The sequence below is a fragment of the Amia ocellicauda genome, chromosome 22 (assembly GCF_036373705.1).
Source record: "Amia ocellicauda isolate fAmiCal2 chromosome 22, fAmiCal2.hap1, whole genome shotgun sequence".
Lineage (NCBI taxonomy): Eukaryota > Metazoa > Chordata > Actinopteri > Amiiformes > Amiidae > Amia > Amia ocellicauda.
In genome coordinates this window covers 14,267,899-14,290,436 of record NC_089871.1, presented here as the reverse complement: position 1 = coordinate 14,290,436, position 22,538 = coordinate 14,267,899, and the positions used below count along the sequence as shown (strand labels likewise).

Below are 22,538 nucleotides of genomic sequence, written 5' to 3'. Positions count from 1 at the left end.
TTGCCGACATTGTCTTGTGAGAAAGCATTGTCTTAGACCCATGAAGTCTATCAACACGCGTTACCGCATCATGTATGTGCCCACTAGTAGAAGGCACTGGTGCATAAACCTATGGAAACATTAGTTGAGGGCAGCTCGGTCAAATGTAACGTCACACCGGCGCCCTTATGGTTTAGCGGTTTATTGGATGAAGTAACCCTGTTGTGCAGGTGAAATATTGTGCACCTCATCTCCTGATGGCAGCTTCCAGTTTCCATACTTTGGATCGACCTGTTGAATAGGTGTTTAATCTGACTTGCTGTGTTTGGCAGCCCTCTGCTTACCACAGTGCTTTGGGGCCGCATTGCTTTGCGGAGGAGGCTGTGGTTCACTGCAGGACTCTTTAGTTAGTGACTGTGCACCCTTGGGGATTGTCAAATGCTTGGTTTTATTGGAAGCATTTTGCAGGGTATACTGGCTAGTTGGTGACTTGGTATTTGAATGGGACGTTTGCTGTGAATTGTGTTCAGGGCTGTCATAGCATGTGACATAGCTATTTTGATTCAAACAGTTTTTAACATTCTCTCTCAGTGCTCGTTAGCCCCTATAGCACTTTTCTTCTCTCTCAGTGCTTTGTTTTTTTGTTTGGTGGTGGTGGTTGTTTTTTGTTTTTTTGTTTTTAACAGAAGTGTCCCAACTCAGGAAACTCAGATAAGATTCTCATGATTCAAAGGTCTCCGTGCGCGTGAATAAACAACGGCTCGTCTTCTCACCAGCCCAGGTCTCAGCATTGTCCCTTATGAGAAGTTGAAGGTGGGCCCTGTTTGCTGTGAACATGGGCACTATGACGAGAGTAATGATTATATGACTCCGGAAACGCCGTGGGTGTCGATTCTGTTTTATGAGCTGCACTTTATGTGTGCTGTGGTACTCTAATATTGGGATGTGCAGCATTTTCTCCACCCTTACCCACTTCCTCTCTAGAGCTGCTCTGATCAACAGTGTGACTTTTTCAAACACCGCTATCAGCTAAATTCGGTAAATGTGCCCTGATCTTGACCACACTCAACCTTTTCAACTTGTTCGTAAAATATGCCAACAACGTTCTTTCACCTTTTCACCTTTCCACGGAAAAAAAAAACATGAGAAGCAACTCAAGTGCCTTTGCGCCCCGTGCCTATTATTATTGCAATTCTTTGCTTTTTCTATCCTCAGTGGCATATCACACCTTTTTATGCATTTACATTCCCAAAAAGCCAATAGTACATGCCGTCCTTTAAAAACTAAAATTATAATTAATGCAATGGATATCAAAGTGCTTTTGTGTGTTATCATGCTTTCCATGAGCTTTATGGTTGAGGAGGTATGTTTATAGACTAGTAGTAAAGAGTGTGATTTTTTTTTTTAATGTTTACTTATATTTAATATTTTAAACTGTGTAGTATAAACTTTTTGTGGTAATTATTTTTTTAATCTGAATACTGTATACTGTTTTACACTATATTAATAGTTTATTATTATTCTGATATGTTATTATTTGATGTTGATACTGTGAATGGTCCATTGGTGTATGCCACTCCAACCCTGACCTGCTTTTAATTCAGATTTTCCTTCGATGTCCTTGTTAAAGCTAAGGTCCTCATTTGTTTAGTCCTGAGCAATAGAGATTTGGGCACACATACCTTTTGTGCATAAAGTGGATATGTCTACCCCACTAATATATGAATATGCTGCTGTTGTGGGTGCCAGTATTGCAAAGACTGTACATGGTAGGGAACATAAATAAATAGCTGATGGTACTGTTCCTTTGCCCTTAACAGAAAGAGAAAAACTGATTTCCTGGCCGATTAGTGCTGCTGTGAAATGCAAATCTAGTCTCTGGTTGCACGTGTATAAATAACATGTCAATTTATGAAGTGGTTAACACCTTTTCTGATAAGTGAAGACCAACTTTAACTTTCCCACGCTTGCCTATAGATGCCATCTTCTTCTTTTCGTTTACTTTCACACAGTGCATCTTGAAATTTTCCTCTGCAGGGGAAACATGACAGTTCACTGATGCCTTCATGAGCTCGGTACAAATGTAAACAGGTGTGGTCTCTTGAGGTTGAAACTCATTCTGATTCTCAGCTCAATCTAGACCCTGGGGTTAGATCCTTCCATAGTGGAAAACATCTCTTGGTGATAATAAACATATGATCACTTTTTGTTTTTGTTTTTAAGCAGGTGTTGGAAAAGAACAGGGTCAAATATTTGATTTCTGTTAACAGATTTGAAAACTCCATGTGCATTGTATGCTAGAGCATGCAATATAGTTTAGAGTGGATTTGAAAAATAAAATGACTCTGTTAGCTTCCAGTATGATCTTAATTTGTATTCCTATTATGCTTTATGATGTATCCTAACATGATTTCTTTACGTACAGTTTTGTTTTGGCACATCCCTTTAAAAAAAAATAAAATAAAACAAAACAAAAAAAAAATAATAATAATAAACCAGGATCTTCCTTGCCTATACTATATATAAGCCTGTGATTGTATTGTTAATAAAAGTGTGGGCGCATGACTGCTGTTTTCAGATCATTGATCCTTTGTGGTGTTTGGTGTAAAATCTTGTTTTTGCTGAAATTGAACTTCACCGTGTGGTTTTGGTGCACCACTAGCGTAGCTGCAGAAACTGATGTGGTTTTTAGGAGGAACAGGAGTGTAAATGACTTCACATTAAAGTGGTATCTTGTGTGCCTACTAGAAACACCAGAAACACGTGCATCAGTACCACTGGTTAGATAAACAAGAGGTCAGGGCTGGAATCTCAACTGGGCCCTGTCAGGTACCCAAGGGAGGTAATCCTGCCGTCTCCTTGCTTGGAGATCAGCACACTGCATAGGAGCAGGGGGTATTTTGGTGCATCTGGTCTTCTCCTTGGCCAACCAGGTGATCCAGCCTGCTATCAGAAACTTCTGTCACTGTGTGGTCAGCATCACCATCAAGGTGGAAGCCACTTTGATACAGATCTCACCCTCATTTCCAGTAAACGGAAGCAACCAGTGCGATAAGCCAGCCATCAAAAATGGTGTTAAAAGTGAACATCTCCTGCAGTTGCTTGATTTAACAAATGGCTTCAAAAGGGGTGTCGAGAACAACAAACAAACAACAATGGTTTCAATTTCGCATAGAGCGCCTTTCTAAGAAAACAATCTATAGACCATGAGCATCCTTAGCTAGGAAGAAAAATAAGTCACTAAAGGTGTACTGGTCAAGGAACTGAAGTATTGCTCCTGCCTTCTTCAGATTTCTTGTCAGGAAGAGCCCATCTGAAGTGTCTTGTCAAAATGATGCATGCATGTAAATAGTCTTAGGCTACTGTTTACTTGCTGCTTCTAGGCTCGATAGATGCATGATGCACGGTCTTTTCTAAAGTGTGAATAGCATTTCAACATCACTAACAGGAAGGCTATGCATGGTGTTGTTGAGTATTATTATATATTTCTTAGATGCCCTCATGCAGAGTGACTTACAGTTGTTACATACAGTTACCCATTTATACAGCTGGGTTTGTACTGGAGGATTCTGGGTACAGTGCCTTGCTCAAGGGTACAACAGCAGTGTCCCCCACCTGCAGTCCAGAGGCTTAACCCCTATGCCACACTTCCACCCTTTATCTTGGTATATCACAGGAGAAGCCTATTTATACCTATGAACTATCAGCCAGGTGGGAATCTGGGTGAACGAACTAGAACTCTTTCAGTACTGTTTTTATTCTGGTTAAAACAAAAATCTTGTTCTTCTGTAAACTGAATTGTCTTTCCACTCACCTCTCATTGCCTGGATTTTTTTGACGGGTGGTGGGTGGGGGGGAAACCAGCAATCTGTGCTCCCACGGGCTGTCGAAGGGCATCTCTTTTTGGGGAAATAATCTTTCTTCTCTCTAAACCTTTTAGGTAAGAGTACTCCAGTAAACCTGCCTGGGTCTGGGGACTCGTCCAAGCTGAGCGATCCTTTCCAGCCGTTTGGCGCTGACGCCAGCGACCCGTTTCAAAGTAAAAAGGGGTTGGGAGACCCGTTTAGCGGCAAAGATCCTTTTGCTCCTTCCTCCTCAAGTAAAGCTTCTAAAGACTCTTCCTTGGGTTTTGCAGACTTCAGCTCTGTAAGTTGAGTTCAGTGATACTCTCTCTGTCCAGTCCACCCTTCTGCTTTCTGCTTATAGTGATCATGACTTTGACTGAAGGACCTATAGCAGAATGCACCACCAGCTTCTGTACCTCTTTGCTGCGCCTCATTGTGGCCACCTTCATGCTAGAGACATTGCTGTTAGTGAAGAACCCATTCTTCTCAATCCTCCCCACATCAAACCTGGTCACCAATCCAAACGGCTTTGGTCCGGTGGGCCCAATGGCAAGAGTCAGCTTTTTTGACTTGGGATGTGATGTCATAACTCATGTCTCAGTCAGTGAGACCCCAGCTTAATTTGGGTGGTCCTGCATTCTCTCAAAATATAGTTACATTAAAAGAGACTTTATTTCCCCAAAGACTTTTGCAGAGCAGTGTATTTGCGTATATTAATTAATGATATCCCTGTTTGATTTCCTTTTATTTCAAAAAGGGGGAAAACAAATTGCTTTAAACATTTACATTTCCGTAATGCTTTCATACACAGTGCTGTGCAGAAGTCTTAAACTTAATTTGTTCGAAGACTTCTGCACAATAGGGTGTGTGAAATATATATATAATTTTTTTATTATATATTTTTAAGCAGCAGCTGTTATTTATGCTTCTTGGTAACACAGGTAAAACTGCAGTAATTGAATGCAACCCACAGTAATAAGTCTGTGGCTTCATATACCAGACTTGAAAGACCTGCCTGTACCTCAGATGAATGCAGGAAGATATTTTCACGCACCACATGTTGCGTGTGTGAAGGGCTTTGATACAAACGCTGCACTGGGCAGTAGAGCTTGCTTGTCATTGGATCCGCTCCTCGGCTGAAGGTTAATTTGGCACATTTGGCATGTTTTTGGGGGGATGGAATATTAAACCAATAGTCCAAAAGTTGTGAAGCAATTTCTGCTTCGTCGGTCTATTCTAATGGTGGGATTGTCGCTATCCTTCGACCGTTTCCAACAGTTTGCGGGTGCTTAAAGGACAGTGTCAAACAACCAGGCTGCTCTTATGGGCTCTCTTTCAAAACCAAGCAGGGGGGCTGGCTCTTACTTTTCAAATCCTCCAAGACGGATGATGGATGATTAAGCTAAATTGCCCTAACTTGAGTATCACTATCACCATTCCCCCTTCATCCCCCTCCTCCACTAAGGCCACTGTTAGAATGACCTGCCTGCATCACATAAGGATGAGATCAGAAATCCTCACATCTGGCCGCTGGAGAGACTAAGCTTTGGACAATGGGATGTCAGGGTTTTAATCTCCCTTGGCTTCTCTCCATTATCAAACTTTTCCCCTCCCAAAATGTGGTTCTTTTCCTACTTTGTGAGTCAGAGCTCACATAAAGTCCCGGTGCCTGTTCACAATCACGTCCACAGCCTCTACAGTAGTCCTGTTGGGCCTGTGCTTTGTGTATGTGTGCATTTGTATTTTGTTATTTATTTATTTAGTCTAGAAATTAAAACTATTTTTCCATTGACTTGGTAACTGAAAAAGGTACAGAAGCTCTTCTAGGACCACACCAAAGACTCCCCTGCCGTCTGAGTGTAGGCGTATGCAAAGTCAAAAGGGTTTCCAGACCAGATTTTGAGCGACCATAACTATGTGGGGAGAAAAAATAGAAATGTTGACGTCCCTGACAAACCAATGAGGATTAAACCAGAGTTGAATGGGTCTTTTCCATTGGCATTCCTGTAGTGCCATTGAGCTATTAAAGGAATTCCACTGTCACTATGAAATAAAATATTCCATAGAAACTAAAATTACCTTTTGGTTTTCTGAAGGCCGTTCCCTAAATTGTTTATTCAGTGGAAGCCTAGTCTTTGCTCACAGACGTTGTCTTTTAATGGACCGTGAGTGGCTATGGAAAAATATGTAGGCCTCTTGGAAGTTCCCCTCTTTGCAACAGAATCTGGGCGGAGAAATTCCTACTGCTTGCGTCCCGTGACCTGGGCAGCTTCGATGACACTGTCTGCGTGGTTTTGAGGACGGTCCAAAAGCCAGCAGCCTTTGGTTTGGTTTACATTGGTAGCAGCAGTATCACTACTCAGCTCTCAGTCCTGAGTTCACAGAGCATGTAATTGGTGTGCATTCCAGTATCATCTAAAGCAGACCCATTTGTTTCTTCTTATGTTCTGTATCAGTGGTCTTATTTGCCCCCTCCCCCCCCCACACCCCACCTGACTTTCTGATGTATTCATTGCATGGCATTGAGGGATTGGTGCTTGCTTTACCATTTCTGACTCTATGCTTTAATGTAGGTCAGGAAGGAGGGAAGGTGTTAAAAAATCTAATAAAATCATGTGTTGGGGGGGATTAAAAAACGGAAAGTACATGATAAGGGATTGACCAATCGAAATTGAAGTCAGTTTTCCATCTGATAAACATTTTAACATGGCCTCGTCCTTGCTTAGTGATAAGATTAATAATTGCCTTGGAGCATTGGAAATTTCGAAAAAGCAATGATCGTGCACTTGAAAGAAACTGACTTGATTGGAAAAATGGAATGGAATGAGCGGATGATGAAGAAGATGATGATTTAATCAGATATTCTTTCAATTCCTCTTGTTGACGCCTCCAAAAGCACTCCTACGATTTAATGACTAAAGACATTCCATTGTATACTTGAAAGGAGAGTTTATTACCTGCCTTTTGCTTAATGCATGGACATTATACTCCAGTTGACATCGCAACTATCGACTGAAACATAAAAGCCTCAGATAATAGAGGGACACTCCGAGGGACTCGGCGTGAGCGAAGCCTTTTGGTTTTAACAGACTGTGGCAGTTTGCCCGGGCCGGGGGACTGTGCCACAGACATTCCAGGATGGTTAAGCAAATCCTTCACAATTTGCATCAGTGGCCGGTGGATGTGGTTGCATGTAGTTGTGCTGTGTGCCTAGTTGTGTGTCATGTGCCCTAGAGGCGTGTGTAGACTCCCTGTCAATGTCTCATGTTACATCCGATTGCCATTCTGTTCCCGCTGCATGCCATCATTGCATTTTGTCTATTTTATTTTATTTTTCTGCATTCCAAAACAAAATCAGATCGGTTTGTGTTTTGTTTTGTGCCATAGTGATTTGTTTCCTCTCGTGCTAGATGTTCAGGGGATGGTGTGTGGGAATTGTAGTTGTTTTTTTGTTTTTGTTTTTTTTTACTTTTTTTTTTCCCAGGCAATGAAAATGTGAAGGTAAGATTATATCAATATGTGATGGTGCATCTTCTTATTCCTGTTGTTATATTTGTGTTAGTTTTGATCTAGCATGGAGATCCTGTGTACTGAAAAGCTACTGAATGTGCATTAAAACAGTGAAAGCAACCAGCTCATTCAAAAAGAAAATCACGATTCAGTCTTTTATAAGCAGACGTTTGAGTTGATGCCCATACACACCAGACAGAGAAGCAAAACAACAAATGTTCTTTAGAGAAACAATTTCTAAAATATAAATGACAAATAACACATTTCGTTTAGCCCTGTGACATTTACTCTACAGCTCTATAATACATGGAGTTGCAAAGTGGTTTGTGGCTACAACTTTAATAGTACAGCTATTCTTTATTAACTAGGTCACATGCACGTGTGCTTTTCATATGCACCGAAACTGAAGAAAGTAATAAAGCGGGTCTTGAACAGCTTCTAGAAAGAATCATGTCTCAAAGGTATTATACAGTTCTCACATAGTTATACCCAGATCATGTCTTGAATATGCACCAATTCACCATTCATATGTAATGAGAATGAATGAATGAATGAACCCTCCTTTAAAAAATACAAATAATTTATAAACAAAACAAAACAACAACAACAACCAGTACACTTTTGCATGAATGTTTTTTGTCCCGTCATTGAAACTCAACTGCATGACGTTTTCGACACAGTGAATTCTGAACTCTGAAATGGAGTTGGTTTTCTAACGCCTGATCTGGTGTTGAAAGTGCTACAAAATGTACGATTACGGCCTTGACTGCGTTGCCAACTAGTGATTTTTTTTGTTTGTTCTGTCTTTACTTTTAATTCCCTAAAAAGTTTTGAGGCACTTGAATCACTCTTAATTAACAATCAAGACCATTTCAAATCTCCAAGTGCATGTGGAACTTACGGTCAATGTATTAGTTTTGTGTAATTTGCAAGGTAAAACAAATTATATAGATATTTATAGATATTTTCACACTTCCCTTTTTTTTTTTTTTGTTGTGTCGCTTCATTTTCTCATAGGGATTTTTTTTTCTTCTTCGGTGTAAAGTGAACTATTTATTTTTATCGTTTTAAGTTTGTTTTTAGCCATGCATGTGTATTCAAATTTTAACCTAGCCCTCTATATGTATATCCTTTTCAATTCGTTTTCGTTTTGGAAGCACGTGTATTCAAATTGAAACCTCCTTTCGCATAGCATTGCTTTTTAAACGGGGCTTAAACAACCGATTTATTGCTCTATTTTCCACCACTTTCAAAAGAGAAATATAAAAAGACGTGTTCGAGAGCACACAGATTGGACTGGTGCCTCTCACTGTCCTTCTTAAGCAGTGACCTAGTCCTATTTTGTAATATTGAATGACACTAACTATATTAATTTAAGTCTTTGCACTTTATGTTCAAATGTAATCGGACTGTAAAGCATCCTTTAACAGCATCTGAAACCTGTCAGACTTATTTCACATCCAGCACTTAACTATGCAGATGTTGGCTGCCTGATATAATCTTTTGATTGGCCGTTCTTTCCATCCAGTGGAAAGTGTAAAAAGCTGTACTTTATGTGGACTGTGCCTAACAAATGCTGGATTTCATATAGACAGATAAAAGAATCCGAAATAATACATATCCCTCGGATCAAAATCCCAGATGGGCTTGCTTGTGATTTATAAAAGTCAGCAGGGACCTTTAAATCCCGAAGAAAGCAACTAAAAAAAATTAAAATAAATGGCCAGTGTTTTTATTGCCGCAGTATTAGTATTAGGATGATTTATTTATGACATTTGTGTTTATCTTTTTGTCCCTATTGACTTCAATCGCCCAGCTGGCTTGTTGCTTGGCTACCACGAAGGGTTCAGCAGTTCACTGTGTTGTGGTGTGTTTTGTTGCTGCGGAGGACTCAGCTGCCACACCAGTGGGGGCCAGGACCTTTGTGTGCGTGTGTCGTCTGTGTCTCTATGGATGGATGAGGGTCCTGGGGTGGGAGGGGGTAAGTGGTGTCTAAAGTGGCAGTGTCTCCTCTCCCCCAGTTTGGAAATGAGGCGCAGCAGTTGGAGTGGGCGAAGCGCGAGAGCGAGCGGGCGGAGAGGGATCGCCTGGAGCGTCTGCGGAGACAGGAGCAAGAGGACCTGGAGCTCGCCATCGCGCTCAGCAAGGCCGAGATGTCCAACGCATGAGCCCCGCTCGGCCGCCGCACTGGAGCCAACGCATCAATGTGTAAAAAACCTCACAAAACAACTCTAATACACACAACTATCAGACTGAATGTCAAGAATTCAACAGAACACTGAGTTGGAAGAGAAAGGAGAATCATGAATGGGTCTGTTTTACGATGTATATCGGGTGGGTGGGGTGTGGGGGTCCTCTGTGGGTTGTGAATGAAGTGATGCACTGTAAATGCACTGTATAAAACTGTACCATAGTTGCTGACGTTGAAGGCCGATTAATTTAAAATAAACTCCGACTCATGCTTCAGAAATGGGGCCTCAGCTTAGGGGCTGGGAGACCCCCTTCTCACTGTAGCTCACGGTTAGTGTTAAGGGTAGGAGGGGAATGCTTTTACATATTTGCAAGATTCGACATTAACAAAACTTATGACTGTAAGAGAGGTCTTTTGTTGTAATTGTTCGTGGAAACCCCCACCCCGAAAACCTCTGTCTGTGTGAAAGTCTTGACGACCGTGGCGACTCACACCAGCATCTGCGGCGGGTTTGTGATGGGCACCTGAGATCAGCCTACTGCGCCCGTCTTTGAGATCAGGGGGTGGGGTGGGGTGGGGGGGATGAGAAAGAGGAAGTGTGAGGACTGCTACAACTTTTACTTGTTTGGGGTTTTTCTTCAAAGAATCGAATGTGTTGTAGTCATTGAGGTACGTCGAAAAAGAGACGTTTTTCTTTGCGTGCGAAGCTGGGATGGACTGGTTTAGTTTTGCTGCTTGGCGACTACGCTGTGGTGGAACCAAGCCGTGGATTGGGGTTATCTAGTTTGTCCCATACTTTGAAAGCCAAGAAAACAACGAAAAACCTTCTAAATTGCAACATGAATAGAGAAAAATATTGTTTTAAAAAAAAAAAATTAAACGGATTTAATTATTCTGACATGCTCTGAATATCTTTCACAGATGTGCAGCTACTGAAATCTCAGCGTACCCTTTTCAGTTTTTTGTCGATGCATAGCCTGCTGTTCATTGGCATCTCATTGGCTCGACACGCACGCATCTGGGGTTGGTATCGCATCCTCGACAGTGCAGTGCAGCGCGCACAGGACTCTGGACAACAATCTGACAGGAGTTTCCTCTGATTGGATGAGATTACAGATACAAAGATAGATCATTTTTAAGCAAATAAATTTGAATCTTGGTATCCAAATACTGGAATTCTGTTTCTGGGAGCGGGAAGGGACAAATCGCACAGCATTTAGAGACACCGTTCATTTTAAAACCTCTTGCCTTCCTCGTTGGTACTAGTTAGTCAGATAATTATATAATAACGTCTCATTTCTGTGGGGGTGTTCCATGTTTTAATATTGAGTATAATACCTGTAGCTAGTTTCCTTTCACTTTGGCCCTTATTATAGGTAGTTACTGGAAAAATGAGCTTTTAAAGTCATCACAGTAAAAGAAAAATAAATACACTGTGTGCGCCCTTTTATTACACCTGTGAAATCTTCATTCATTGTCATATAATTTTCCTAGCAGCGTCCAGTTTGTCTATCCAAATCCAAAGTCTGTAAAGGACTGAGCTGCCGGGTCACTTGAATTTGTATTTTTTTTGGTTTATTTCTTAGGTACAAGTAGGCGTTGAGTTGAGTTGGCATTTCCTCTCCCCCCCCCCCGACCTCTGACAATCTTTCAACCATTTGGTTACTTACCAGTTTCCTTTTGGTCTCTGTCTTTTAAAACAGGTTATCTTTTTCAGGCTGCTATACGTAATCGACTTTTGCTGTTTCTCCACTCACCGATGTATTTCTTGGTGATTTTGTGGTGTTTTAATCACAAGGAACCACTTACGAATACCAGCACACTCCATGGTGCGTTTTGTTGTGTGTTTTTTATGTGTTTTTGTGTGTGTGTGTGTGTCAGTATTGCATTGCAGTCTGTGAGATCCTCCTCGCATTGCATATCCGATCACTGTTCTGATCGACATTTATAAAACATTGTCACATAAACTGGAAAACGTCACTGTTGCTCTCCAAATGCAAGTCTTTCATCTTTTCTCTGCATTTCACTTTTCTCTTTTTAATATGTATTTAAATGGGTTTTGATTTCAGTTCTCACAAAACGCCTCTGAACACTGCTGGGATTTTCCCTGTCATTACAAGTTTTTGATTCCTCCCCCCTCTCCTCTATAGTACAGTACAGCAGTCTTTTTTCACTGCTGGTGTTCACAATCATTGATTTTTATTTATTTCTTGTCCACTTTGTTTTGTTTTTTAAGTCCTGTTTTAACAGAAACTGAAAAAGTTTTGTCACTGCCAAACGAATTCTGCTTCACTTAAAACAATAAAAATATCATTATATATTATTTTTTTCATCCTGATGGGGGTTTGACAGCATTTTTAATCTAAAGCCTGTAGCATTCCTACCCTCCCTCCTGACCTGCCTTTGACTTTTTCCTCTCGGTAGATAAGCGAACAAATGGAAAAGCCAAACTGTCATAGTGAAAATGCATTAAGGTGTATGCAAATTATGTACATTACGGTCTGTTATATTTGTCCTATAAAAAAAAAAAAAAGATAATAAGAACTAACTTAAAACATTTACGGTTGAGATAAAAGGCTAGAATTTCTTTGGAATTTTAATCCTCTGTACATGGTTATTGTTTAATATAATTAAAGTTAAGGTAACATTCCAGGTACCATTTGTCTGTCTTTTATTTTTGTTTTGCAGGGGACACTCTTGGGCTCCTTTCTTTTCAATGCATTACGAGTTTAAGGATGTCATGCTTATGGGTATAGAAAACATGCATCTGTAGGTTTTCTGCTGTTTTCACCTACTTCACTTTATTTCCCACTACAATAACAGGTTTTGTAGCTGTGTAGCAGCTTGTAGTCTTGTAGTGCCTAGTTTAGATCACCCCCAGTTTTCCCTTTTTTTATTTTCATCTCCATCTGTAATTTCTTGTAGCGATTGAACCCTTATTTATGCATGTACTTCTTTTTTATAGAGGATCGGCAGTATTAATACACCTCAACAGTTGTCAGCGCTTAGGAAGGGTACTATACTTCTGAAACCAGCGTAGAAAGGATTGCAGGTACCAATTTTGTGGGGGGATAAACAGTTACTTAGTAATTTCTGTTTTATTCTTACATCCGGTACTAGGTTTAAAGCGCATTCATGCAGACTGAAGCCAGGGGGTTTAAATCAGAAGTAACATCAAATAGATGGTCAGAGTAAATGGTCGTGTTTGTTTTTTGTGTGCCAGTTATTTTCCTAGTTAAAGAAAACTCTTTTCTGTGGTGGCCGTTTACAACTTGCCTTAAATACGTGAATGACGTGCAAAAACAAATAACAAGCAACAGAAATGTGTTCCTTGGATGAAAATAGCCTTCCGTGTCACAGGTAAAGTGAAGTTCAGTCTAATCTGTAGAAAACGGTGCTTGTAAATATATTGGATGACATTTTTATTTTAAACAAGACATTCATTGATAATCTCCAGCTTGGTGGAGGCAGCCAAAACCAGACTTAAAAAAATGTGCTATAAATTACAGTATTTGGGGTTTCAAGGATACAGCTGCAAGTGCGAAAATAATTTTGTGTCAACAGAGCACTCATCTCTTTGCATGCTGCAAAACCAAAGTAATCCTGAGTGTTGGTATGTTAATTACCCTCGTCTGAAATAACAGGAAATTCCAAGGTAAGATTATTATTATTTTTTTTTATTTACTTTATGTTAATGGAAACATGAAGTGAAACTACTATTGCTGCAAAGAAGGAATATGGGTTAAAATGACTATGTAACCAGACCACTGAGTGGATTCTCTATTCCACAGTTATAGATTGCAGAAAAAAATCATATTTTCTATTCATATTTAATACACAATCAATCTCACCCTGCATAGCAGTGCAAACGGCAGGCTGAGCACTGTGTATTTAATCAGCTGTGTGAGGGGGTGTAACCTTACTCTGAATAATGGTACCCCGGGGATATTGTGGTACATTGGAATAAAAAAAAAAAAATCTGTTTCTAAAATGAACCGTACAGGAGGAATGTGGGCTAAAATAGTCCAGATGGGCTCCTTCCCCCTACTGACACACAAATAAGAGTTTCCATTAGTTAAAATATTATCTTAATACAATCTTTCTCTTGTGTTGTTTTAAATAATGCCTGAAAATAAACATTGAACATGCGGTATGAAACAGATCTGCTGTTTCTTGCTTCACACCCTGATTGCTATCTGTATCTGTGCGGCTGTGCAGGATGGTGTCTTTTGTGACTTGCACAGAGCCCTGCCGGATTAATAAAAAGGGGCCTTGATGCAGAGGTACTTAAAGTAAAAAACACAGTGCACAAAATGGAGCAGACACAAACACCCCAGGAGCTGGGCAGAGCGGCCTCTGCAAAGGGCGTCTGCTAAGAAATAAATAATAATAAAGTGGACGGATGGAAAGATTTGTAAAAAGCTTATTTATACTGCAGGCATGAGAGTTAAAATGGGACAGTGCTTGCTAAATTGGGTGTGCTTTTTTTTTTTTTTTTATATATATATATATATAGTTAGACTGTACAAAACAGGGACTTTTGTATTCAGAAAAAGCACCCTATATGGTTTGAGTGCTTCAAAGTGCCAGCAAAGCATTTCCAGTTACTGTACTGTCGACAGAAGTCATGCGACACTACTGGGGAAACCAACACAACCATGTCCCATTTGTTTTGCAAAAGTACGCATTAACATACATGTGTAATATAATGTGGACCATTTTATCTCTTGTGGATGTGAAATACCAGCCTTGTTAATGGTGATAAGTCATCATATTTGGTTTGTGTATGATTTTGAAATATGTGTAGTAGATAATTATGCAGCTCAGAAACCGTTGGTCCTAAATGAGGTTGACTTCAGCGGTCCTAATTTTATAGCAGAGCTTTTGACTTCAAGACTCCTCCTTATAAGTCTGATGTACCTGATTTCGATGCATCCGTTTTGCATTTCCAAAAATGCCATTGGGAGCTCCGAACACAACAGACATAACCAGCTGCATTCCCAGACCTCGATTAGCACTATTCTTGGACGTCCTTGTCTAAAACGCCATCGGGTAGTCCACACACAATGAGTGGGATTGAGAAAACCAGCCCACAGTGTGCGTATTCAAAACCCCGAAGAGAAAGACAGGAGTGGGAGAGAACTGCTTTAATTTTGGGGTTTCAAAGGAGGGGTTTGGTGATTTAATTTAAAAAAGCGAATTAAAGACAGCTTTGCCTATTTAGACTAAAGCTCTTGTGTAGGACCGTCTTGCCATAAGTGCCTGAAAGGAAGTGCCCTTTGTGAATCGGTGACGGTTTTGTTTCTCACAGCTTCTGAAGTTATTCCAGTAGATGGCATACTTATCCTGCAACATTCCCACACTTATCACAGAGAAAGAAGCCGCTGCCTGTTTGCTCAGCGTATTCTTTGCAGATACTGCTTTTAAGGCAATATTTCTGTGGTTTGTCCCTTTCACAGTTGCTGTTTTATTTGCAAGCATTCCTCACAATCTGAACTCGGGGCTTCTATCACAAATGTTTGCAGACAAGGTTGTCACGGAACCAAAGCCCAGACAATACTGTAAATGCTAATCACATACATGTTCATGTTTTGGCAGAAGGCTGTGATTGCACACGTAACAGCGTTATCCCGATCTTTCGTTTAATGACTTCTGTGGATATGGGATTTTTAACTAATTATTATTATTATTTATTTATTTTACAATTGCACGTTTCAAACAAATCAAACCGTAGATCTGTAATTGCTTATGGCTGTGGTGTACATCCTGGCGGAGGGACAGATGTATATTTATAGCCTTCCTGATCTACTTGTGATATGGATGTGTCCCCACAAATACACGAAAGCTCTTTGAACTAGTTGTGTTAATGTTTCCTATGGAGAGATTGTTTGCCATCTAGGCCTTTAGCGTTCCGTATAAAAATGTTTTATAAGGTTCCTCCAGGTACATTCCTAAGCAGACGATCATAAAGGAGAAAGCATTGTCTCCACTTCTGACTAACCCTGCCAATCTTTACCACGTTGTTTCAAATCATCTACTTTTAATATCTCCATCTCCAGACCATTATAAATGCACTTCTGCGTTCTGTTATCCTGGAAACATCTGTTCAATGACTTTGATTGACAGGTTTGCTGATAATCTCAAAGGAAGGGGTGCTGGTGCAATTATATTAAAACTCTCTGGCATGGGTGTGTCAGGAGCAGAGTAATCCGTAACGAATTTATATCTCGAGAGTTGGATTGTGTAATTCACACTCTTGCAAAAAGTATTGGGACAAGGTATACATTACAACAGACGATGTTCATTTTGCTTTCAGGAGTGTCTGCTTTAAATTATTTTCATGGATAGCTGAAAATCCCATCAATGCTGGCAGTACAATCTCACAATGCTTACAAGTGGTTGTGCAATGCTTCACAAATATACAAATTTAAACTCATGACATCACACAGCAGAGGAGTCTTGTCCGGTTACTTCTAGTAGTAAAGTGTGTGTATATATGCATATAAAAAATTGGTTTTATTCAGCACACTTGATTTAATGCCTGATGTAAAGTAGACTTGTGGACTAAAGTAAATGTGGAAGCAGAATTAAATTTAAAGTGCATCTGCTTGCCTTCACATATTTAATTTTCAAACATGGTGGAAATGTATAGAAAGATCATCTTTAGGAAATGGATTCATGACTCTTACGTTCTAGAGAAGGCGTAAGCAATGAACACACTGCTTAATAAGAACAGAAAGGCTTGAGTCTGTGGAAATGAAAGCACAATAGTGTTTTGACTAAGCGCAGAAGTGAACAGAATTGATTTTCAAATGGCGGGGGAAAGAATGCTTTTTACGCTCCTGACGTGTCTAACGTCTTCTGACTTGCAGTAATTTCTGCAAGTGCGAAAACTTTCATGCTTCACGGTCCTAAAAATAGACTCCACTTTCATCTTTTCTGTGAAGTTAAAGACGCCACTGGTAGGAGGCCATTGGCTGAAACTGCCCTTGATATTGCGAGTAGTTTGATAAGGGAGGGTGTAATCAAAATATCCTCGTACAAAAAATATGGTAGGGTTATACATTCGTTAGCAAAAGGATGATGCTCTTTGCAGATGCATGTAAACAAAAACAAATGGGAAAGTGTGCTGCAGCTCAACAAAAAGAGCACACTGCTATTTAAGTGCTTAGCATAAATTAAAATCTTCTTGACAGCCATACGGGAGTTGAACAGAGGTGCAGACTCAGCAGGACTCAACAAATGTGCATTACTTAATCGAAAAGAAAACGAGAAAACTGGCAGTTGAAGGGATTGTAGAAACAGTTTGCAGTTCATTAGTAATACTTAAGTGTAAATGCATAATCTTAGGGTGTTCGAGAACAAAGCAGAATAGAAAGAGGAAGTGGACATATTATTAAACACTAAAAGAGAACATTTGTGGATTTTTTTTTAATAAAAAATAATATGTCAAATGTAATGGATTTATTTTTAACTTTAGAATTCTAAAGTGTAACTGCATTCTGTAGAGCTAAAAATACATGTTGCACATGCTCGGATATCTGTGCCTGTTATTGTTCAAGTTCCCTTTCCCTGACCTGTGCAGTAAAAGTTGTAATTGTAAGAAGAGAAAAAAAAAAGGGGGAAAAAAGTGAAATGAGAAAGTTTGTCTTTTCAGTTCAGTGCCCTTTTCTATTAATAGTGGTTTGTGCTTGAGTAGCTGTGCATTTTGGTGCATGATCAAACAGCCTACAGTATGCAATTTCTTATTTAAATGTATTCTAGTGCTCGTTTCGACACATTAAGAGAAAATTAAACAATTAGCCACAGCTTGCACCGGAGGGGGATTTATTAAGAAGTCAGCAGTATCTATTGCTCTCTTGTGACCTAAATAGATCACCTTCTTCCACTTAAAAAAATTGCAAATGACAGCTCTGCTCTGTGGAGGGCAGGAGATTTATAATAACTATCTCTTCTATAAATGTGTTCAGTGTTGGAACTTATTTAGATACTTGATAGTTTTGTGCGTGTGTGTTTTTTTACTTTTGTGATGCTTCGCAGTTCCAATGCATGTACAGGAAATGGTCTAAAATAAGTGAAGACCTGCTTTAAAAGATAGTCACAATGAAAATGTGCCTCGATTCTGTGGTAAAAAGATCCATCACTGGAGGACACAGTTGTACTGTAAATTGAACAGTCTTGCGTATCAGACTGCTCTGTGGTGTGTTGACCCGTTCAATCGTCTTTTTTTTATTGTTCTTTTTTCTTCGTGTGTGTGTTAAAGCAGCCCTGTAAAGATCTGGTCCCACAGCGTGCTTATTTTAGCCTAGAAAATTCTGGACTGCTTGGAAGACTTTCAAAAGATCTCCCATAAAATCAGAACTGCTGAAGTCAACCTAATCCGTGGCTGAACATGGCGAGCTCGGTCTTCATCTGCGTCACCAGAGCGTTTAATAAACATACGATCTCGACTATTTCGTAATCACTGGATTCTCTCTTCAAGCCGAACCCCTTCCTTCCCCCCAACCCAAACTCATTTCATCACTTTTTTCGTTGTATCTTTTCGAATGGAAGCTGGGCACTTGTTTGCTGAAGTGTGGTATACCCCTGTGTCCAGACGTATCTAAATTGAGTCTCTGTAATTATGTAAATGTAATGTTTATATTTATAGGCACAAGCCACAGGCTACTGGCAGTGGCATTCCAGCAGCTGGAAGACATTACAGACTAAATCATAATGCTAACTCCACAAGCTTGATCTGGGTTTAAAATAGTAGCTTGTGCCCCTGCCTTAACAACAGGTCTGCTAATGGCCCAGGATTCCTATATATTAGGATGGTATCAAGTTCTGTCTCCTCTTTATAGCTAAAATATAGAACATAATTTTCCAATCTACATCAAAGCTAGCTTTAAGAAGAAGCAAGCTGTAGTTTAGTGAGCTGTGTGTATGGGGGGGTAAAAAAAAACACCTAGAAAAGTTCATTATACTGATATTAAGAAAAGCAGGAGTCACCAAGAGATATCATTCAAATTAGTTTAATATTTACATTAAAATAAAATATTTACAATATACAATATGTACATTCTTTATATAATTTGCATTAAAAAAAAAAAGTTTCTATTTACAAGACATCTAGCCCTGTATCAATAGTGTAACTTGAAGCTGGAACAGACAACATTATTGCACCTTTAAGACACAACAGGTTTGAATAGAAAACTTCTTTTAGAAGACTGAAAGACCCTGACTTCATATGGCATTCAAGATACATATATAAAAAATATTACACATTCAATTTGTGCCACTTAGGGCAGAAGGCAGTTTTAAGAACAAAACATTGTCTATTTTAAGCTTATTTCTTGTGCAGTTTACAGTTATATCAAATATAAACTTGTCAATTTTACCCCATAGACAGTATGGCATTCATAAAATACAGACATGGTATAGAAAGGCACTATCGTGGCTAATAAAATATATCACTTTTTAATATATGTCATTTAAATGTTTAGGTCTAGTTCCAGTTGCGTCAGAGGTGGGAGGAAGGCCAGCCTGGCAGATCAAGTTGTTTGCACAAATCAAACATTTCAGTAATGCTCTACATAAAAATAAAAAACCAAACTTCGCATTTCTGTTTTTTTTTTTTTTTGCCTTACTAAGTAGTACCAGCTACATTTAAAAGAAAATATTTATATATAAATTTGTACAGTCGCTCATTTTTTTTTTTTTTTCAATTTTTTTTAATAACCATTAAATAGCAGATAATATATTTGATGTTAAAAGAAAGTCCAGATTTTGCATAGTCCGTCCACAGCGGCCGTGCCCGGCTCTACATGTGGCGCTTCATGTGCAGCGCCAGGTGGTCGGAGCGGGAGAAGGCGCGCTCGCACAGGTGGCACTGGAAGGGCCGGTGCCCGGTGTGCTTGCGGAAGTGGCGGGTCAGCTCGTCGGAGCGGGCGAACTTCCAGCCGCAGCCGTCCCAGCTGCAGTGGTAGGGCTTCTCACCTGCACACACCCAGGAAAGGGGACAACAACACGTTAGTATTCATGTATATGTACTTGTCTGTGTCCATTCATTTCATAAAGCGCCCTGGCAGAAAGGCTACTAAGGGGATGCACTGTTCGGCAGTGGTAGTAGTGCAGTAGTAAATCAAATTCAACAATTAAATAACCCTCGCCAAAACAATGCGTAAACACACTTTTCCTATGGAAAGAACCGCCGCGCACGACAACAACAGCAGCCGCCGAAAAACAAACCAACCCCAAAGCCACATCAAAGCCCGGCGCTTACCCGTGTGAGTGCGGTGGTGCGCCTTCAGATGCGAGCTCTTGGTGTAGGTCTTCCCGCAGCCCGCGTACGTGCAGGTGTGGGTGGCCGTGCGCTTCCTCGGCCACGACCGGCGACCCCTCTTGGGTTTGGCGTCCAGCAACTCCAGGGGGGACGACGGCGGGGTCAGGAGCACCCGCTGCGCGGACGGAGCCAGGCTGAGCGCCTCCTCGTAGCGGCCGTACGGGTGCGCACCGGGGTAGGACAGCTGCAGCGGCGGCGGCGGCGGCGGCTGCGCGGGGTGGGAGTGCGGGTAGCCCGGGCCCGAGTGGAAGCCCTGCTGGAAGCTCATGGAGTGGCACAGCTGGCTCTGACACTCGGCGGCCATCAGGTCGTCCGGGCTGAGCGGCGGGGTCATGTTGCCGGCCGCCTGCGGGGAGTTGGCCAGTCGCGGCTGCTCGAAAGACATCATGCACGACACGTTGCCCTCTTGTTTGATTTTGGGGCAGCTCTGCGGGACCATGCCCATGACCGGCCCGTACCCGTCCATGCTGGGCTCGACTTTGATCTCTGCATAGTCCTGAGTCGGGAAAGCCGAGGAGGTGACCATGAAGCGGCCCTGGATGCTGTTGGGCACGCTGTGTGGCAGGCAGTAGCTGTCCACTTCGGATCTGAGCAGTTCTGCCATGAGACTGGAGGAGTACGGGGGAGGCGGGCTGTTCTGTTCCTGCAGTGGGTAGGCGGCCGAGGGGTTCCCCGTCTGGTACATGTTGGCCGACTCTGCAGATGCCATGGGGTACTCCGCGTTCATGCCATCGGAGCCGGTCGTGTTGGACAGAATAAACTCCAGATCCAGGAAATTGCTGAGATCCTCGTCGTCTCGCCTTACTAAGCAACTGTCCATGTTAAGTGTATCAACCACGGAGCAGCTGGAGTGCCCGGGCTTGTCCATCTCACTTTTCCACCTCTGCACCAAGACAGGAGAATAACTCGTTAGACAACTTGCAAATCACATACATCATAAATAGAGAACATTACAATGCACTGGATTATAATTATAATCTGACATTACTCCACTAAAACAAATGGAAAAAAAAAAATCACACTAATAGTCAAAGACAGTGCAGCTGCTATCACCACAAAGCAATACTTTGAATTTCTCAATCACATGCTGCGGAGGAGGAGAAGAAAACAAAAAACTGCTGAAAAGTTGAAAAGTCATACTCACGTTTTCCCAACTTTTTTCCCTGTGGCTGGCAAACGTTGAAATGGAAGGTAAAATGGTGGCACTTAAGGCCATTTCCAAACGTCGTTAAGGCAAAGAAATGTTTCTGTAAAAAAACAAACAAACAAAAAAAAACCTCTCTGTCTATGTGTATATAAAAGTGTATAAATAGATGAACTTGGTCCACTGCACTCCTCTGGAGACTCAGTCTGAAATAGTCAGGCAGCTCGTCCTCTGCTATCTGAAGTAGTGTTTCAAAGTCATGTGCAACTTTGATTGGTAGGAGATCCTACCTTATAAATATTGCTGCTGAAAAGCTGGACCAATTGTACGCAGCGGAGGAAACACGTTCAGGATGGAGGTAGCGCACCAATCGTCCTAAATTTAGCCGGGGTATATAAGGGAGCTTTTCAGTGCCGGCTTCCGTCTGCTCGACTGCTCTCCGGCGCTCCGGCGCGGCTCTTAAACCTGCTGGATCCTCCCTCTCGATGCCATAGAAACCCGTTTAACAAGTCTAACATGACGCAGAAGACCTGCCCCTTTCTTACAAAAAAACACGCACTTTGGCAAAGCAATAGATCTACACTACTGTGAGCACCAGCCACGGGTTATATAAGAAACTTCACAAAGTGTGCGCCCCCAGAATAGAAACATGTTACCAATGTGCGTGTGTTTATATAGAAAGTCTGTTTCAATGTTGCATTCCCCCCTAGGATAACATCGATCTGATAATAGGATACTATTCTGTGACTTCATAATGATATACAGGATCAACATGATTTGTGCGCGCATATTAACTGGATCTATATGGTATGGTATGTACAGGAGTGCCGTGCGTTTTTGGATTGATTGGTGTTCAAATAATTAGTTTTTGCGTCAAAACGCTTGGAAAGTTGTGTAAAGCTAACTACAAATATGCACTTCAGGTTATAAGAGAGTGGGAGAATAGCATACATGCGTTGCCCGGTTCATATGTTAACGTTACGCGTTCCAGAAACGCTTGGAGTTACTGGTTTAAAAGCGTCCAAATGAGGGCAAACGGGTTTAGTTATAATGTGCCTCAACACATCAGAAGCATTTATCCAGTATGGTTTAAAAAAAAAGAGTTTTTATAGCTGCATGGCCCCATTAACGAAACACGGTTGTGAAAGTGCTCGTAATGTTTACAAAAGTTTATTCACAAACTTCCAGGACTGCATTTCCCAGATAGTAGCGCTGATTGGCAAGACACCAAGAGCCAAGTTTCCTTGACGTCAAAGAGGCTGGGATGTTAAAAGGGAAGAGAGTTGTTTTGGTGCAAAACACTGGTAACTAATGAAATAAAAAGCAATGTATAAAAAGTGCATCTTTCGTTCTCAGACTATGTATTTACAGAATGGACCATCTTTACAGTCTGGTCGTGCATATTTAACGGGTCTTTTTATATATATATATATATATATATATTTTTTTTTTTTTAAGTCTACTTGTCTGGTGTTTTTTTAAAGACGAGCCGATCTTGGAGAAAAACGCATGGTTGTGCAGTTGTAATAAAAGTAGTCGTAACAG

General features: G+C 40.9%; 2 protein-coding genes across 10 annotated transcripts in view; one reads left to right on the top strand and one right to left on the bottom strand.

The window, feature by feature from the left end:
• Positions 1-12,181, top strand: part of eps15l1a (epidermal growth factor receptor pathway substrate 15-like 1a) — a 44,335-nt gene extending 32,154 nt beyond the window's left edge. For 6 of the 9 annotated variants that reach the window (XM_066696021.1, XM_066696020.1, XM_066696025.1 and 3 more), the window contains 2 exons: positions 3,920-4,125; positions 9,356-12,181. In XM_066696021.1, the coding sequence (XP_066552118.1) occupies positions 3,920-4,125; positions 9,356-9,502 (353 nt within the window). In that variant the 3' untranslated portion in view covers positions 9,503-12,181. The remainder of the gene's footprint in view (positions 1-3,919; positions 4,126-9,355) is intronic. The other 3 variants (XM_066696023.1, XM_066696022.1, XM_066696024.1) reach the window with 3 other exon arrangements.
• Positions 12,182-18,523: 6,342 nt separating this feature from the next.
• klf2a (Kruppel like factor 2a) lies at positions 18,524-21,444 on the bottom strand. The gene is made up of 3 exons (XM_066695745.1): positions 20,994-21,444; positions 19,790-20,732; positions 18,524-19,503 (listed from the first exon to the last, which is right to left on the bottom strand). Exons 1-3 carry the CDS (start codon positions 21,063-21,065, stop codon positions 19,328-19,330), a joined length of 1,191 nt encoding a protein of 396 aa, XP_066551842.1. The 5' UTR covers positions 21,066-21,444; the 3' UTR covers positions 18,524-19,327.
• Positions 21,445-22,538: the final 1,094 nt, after the last annotated feature.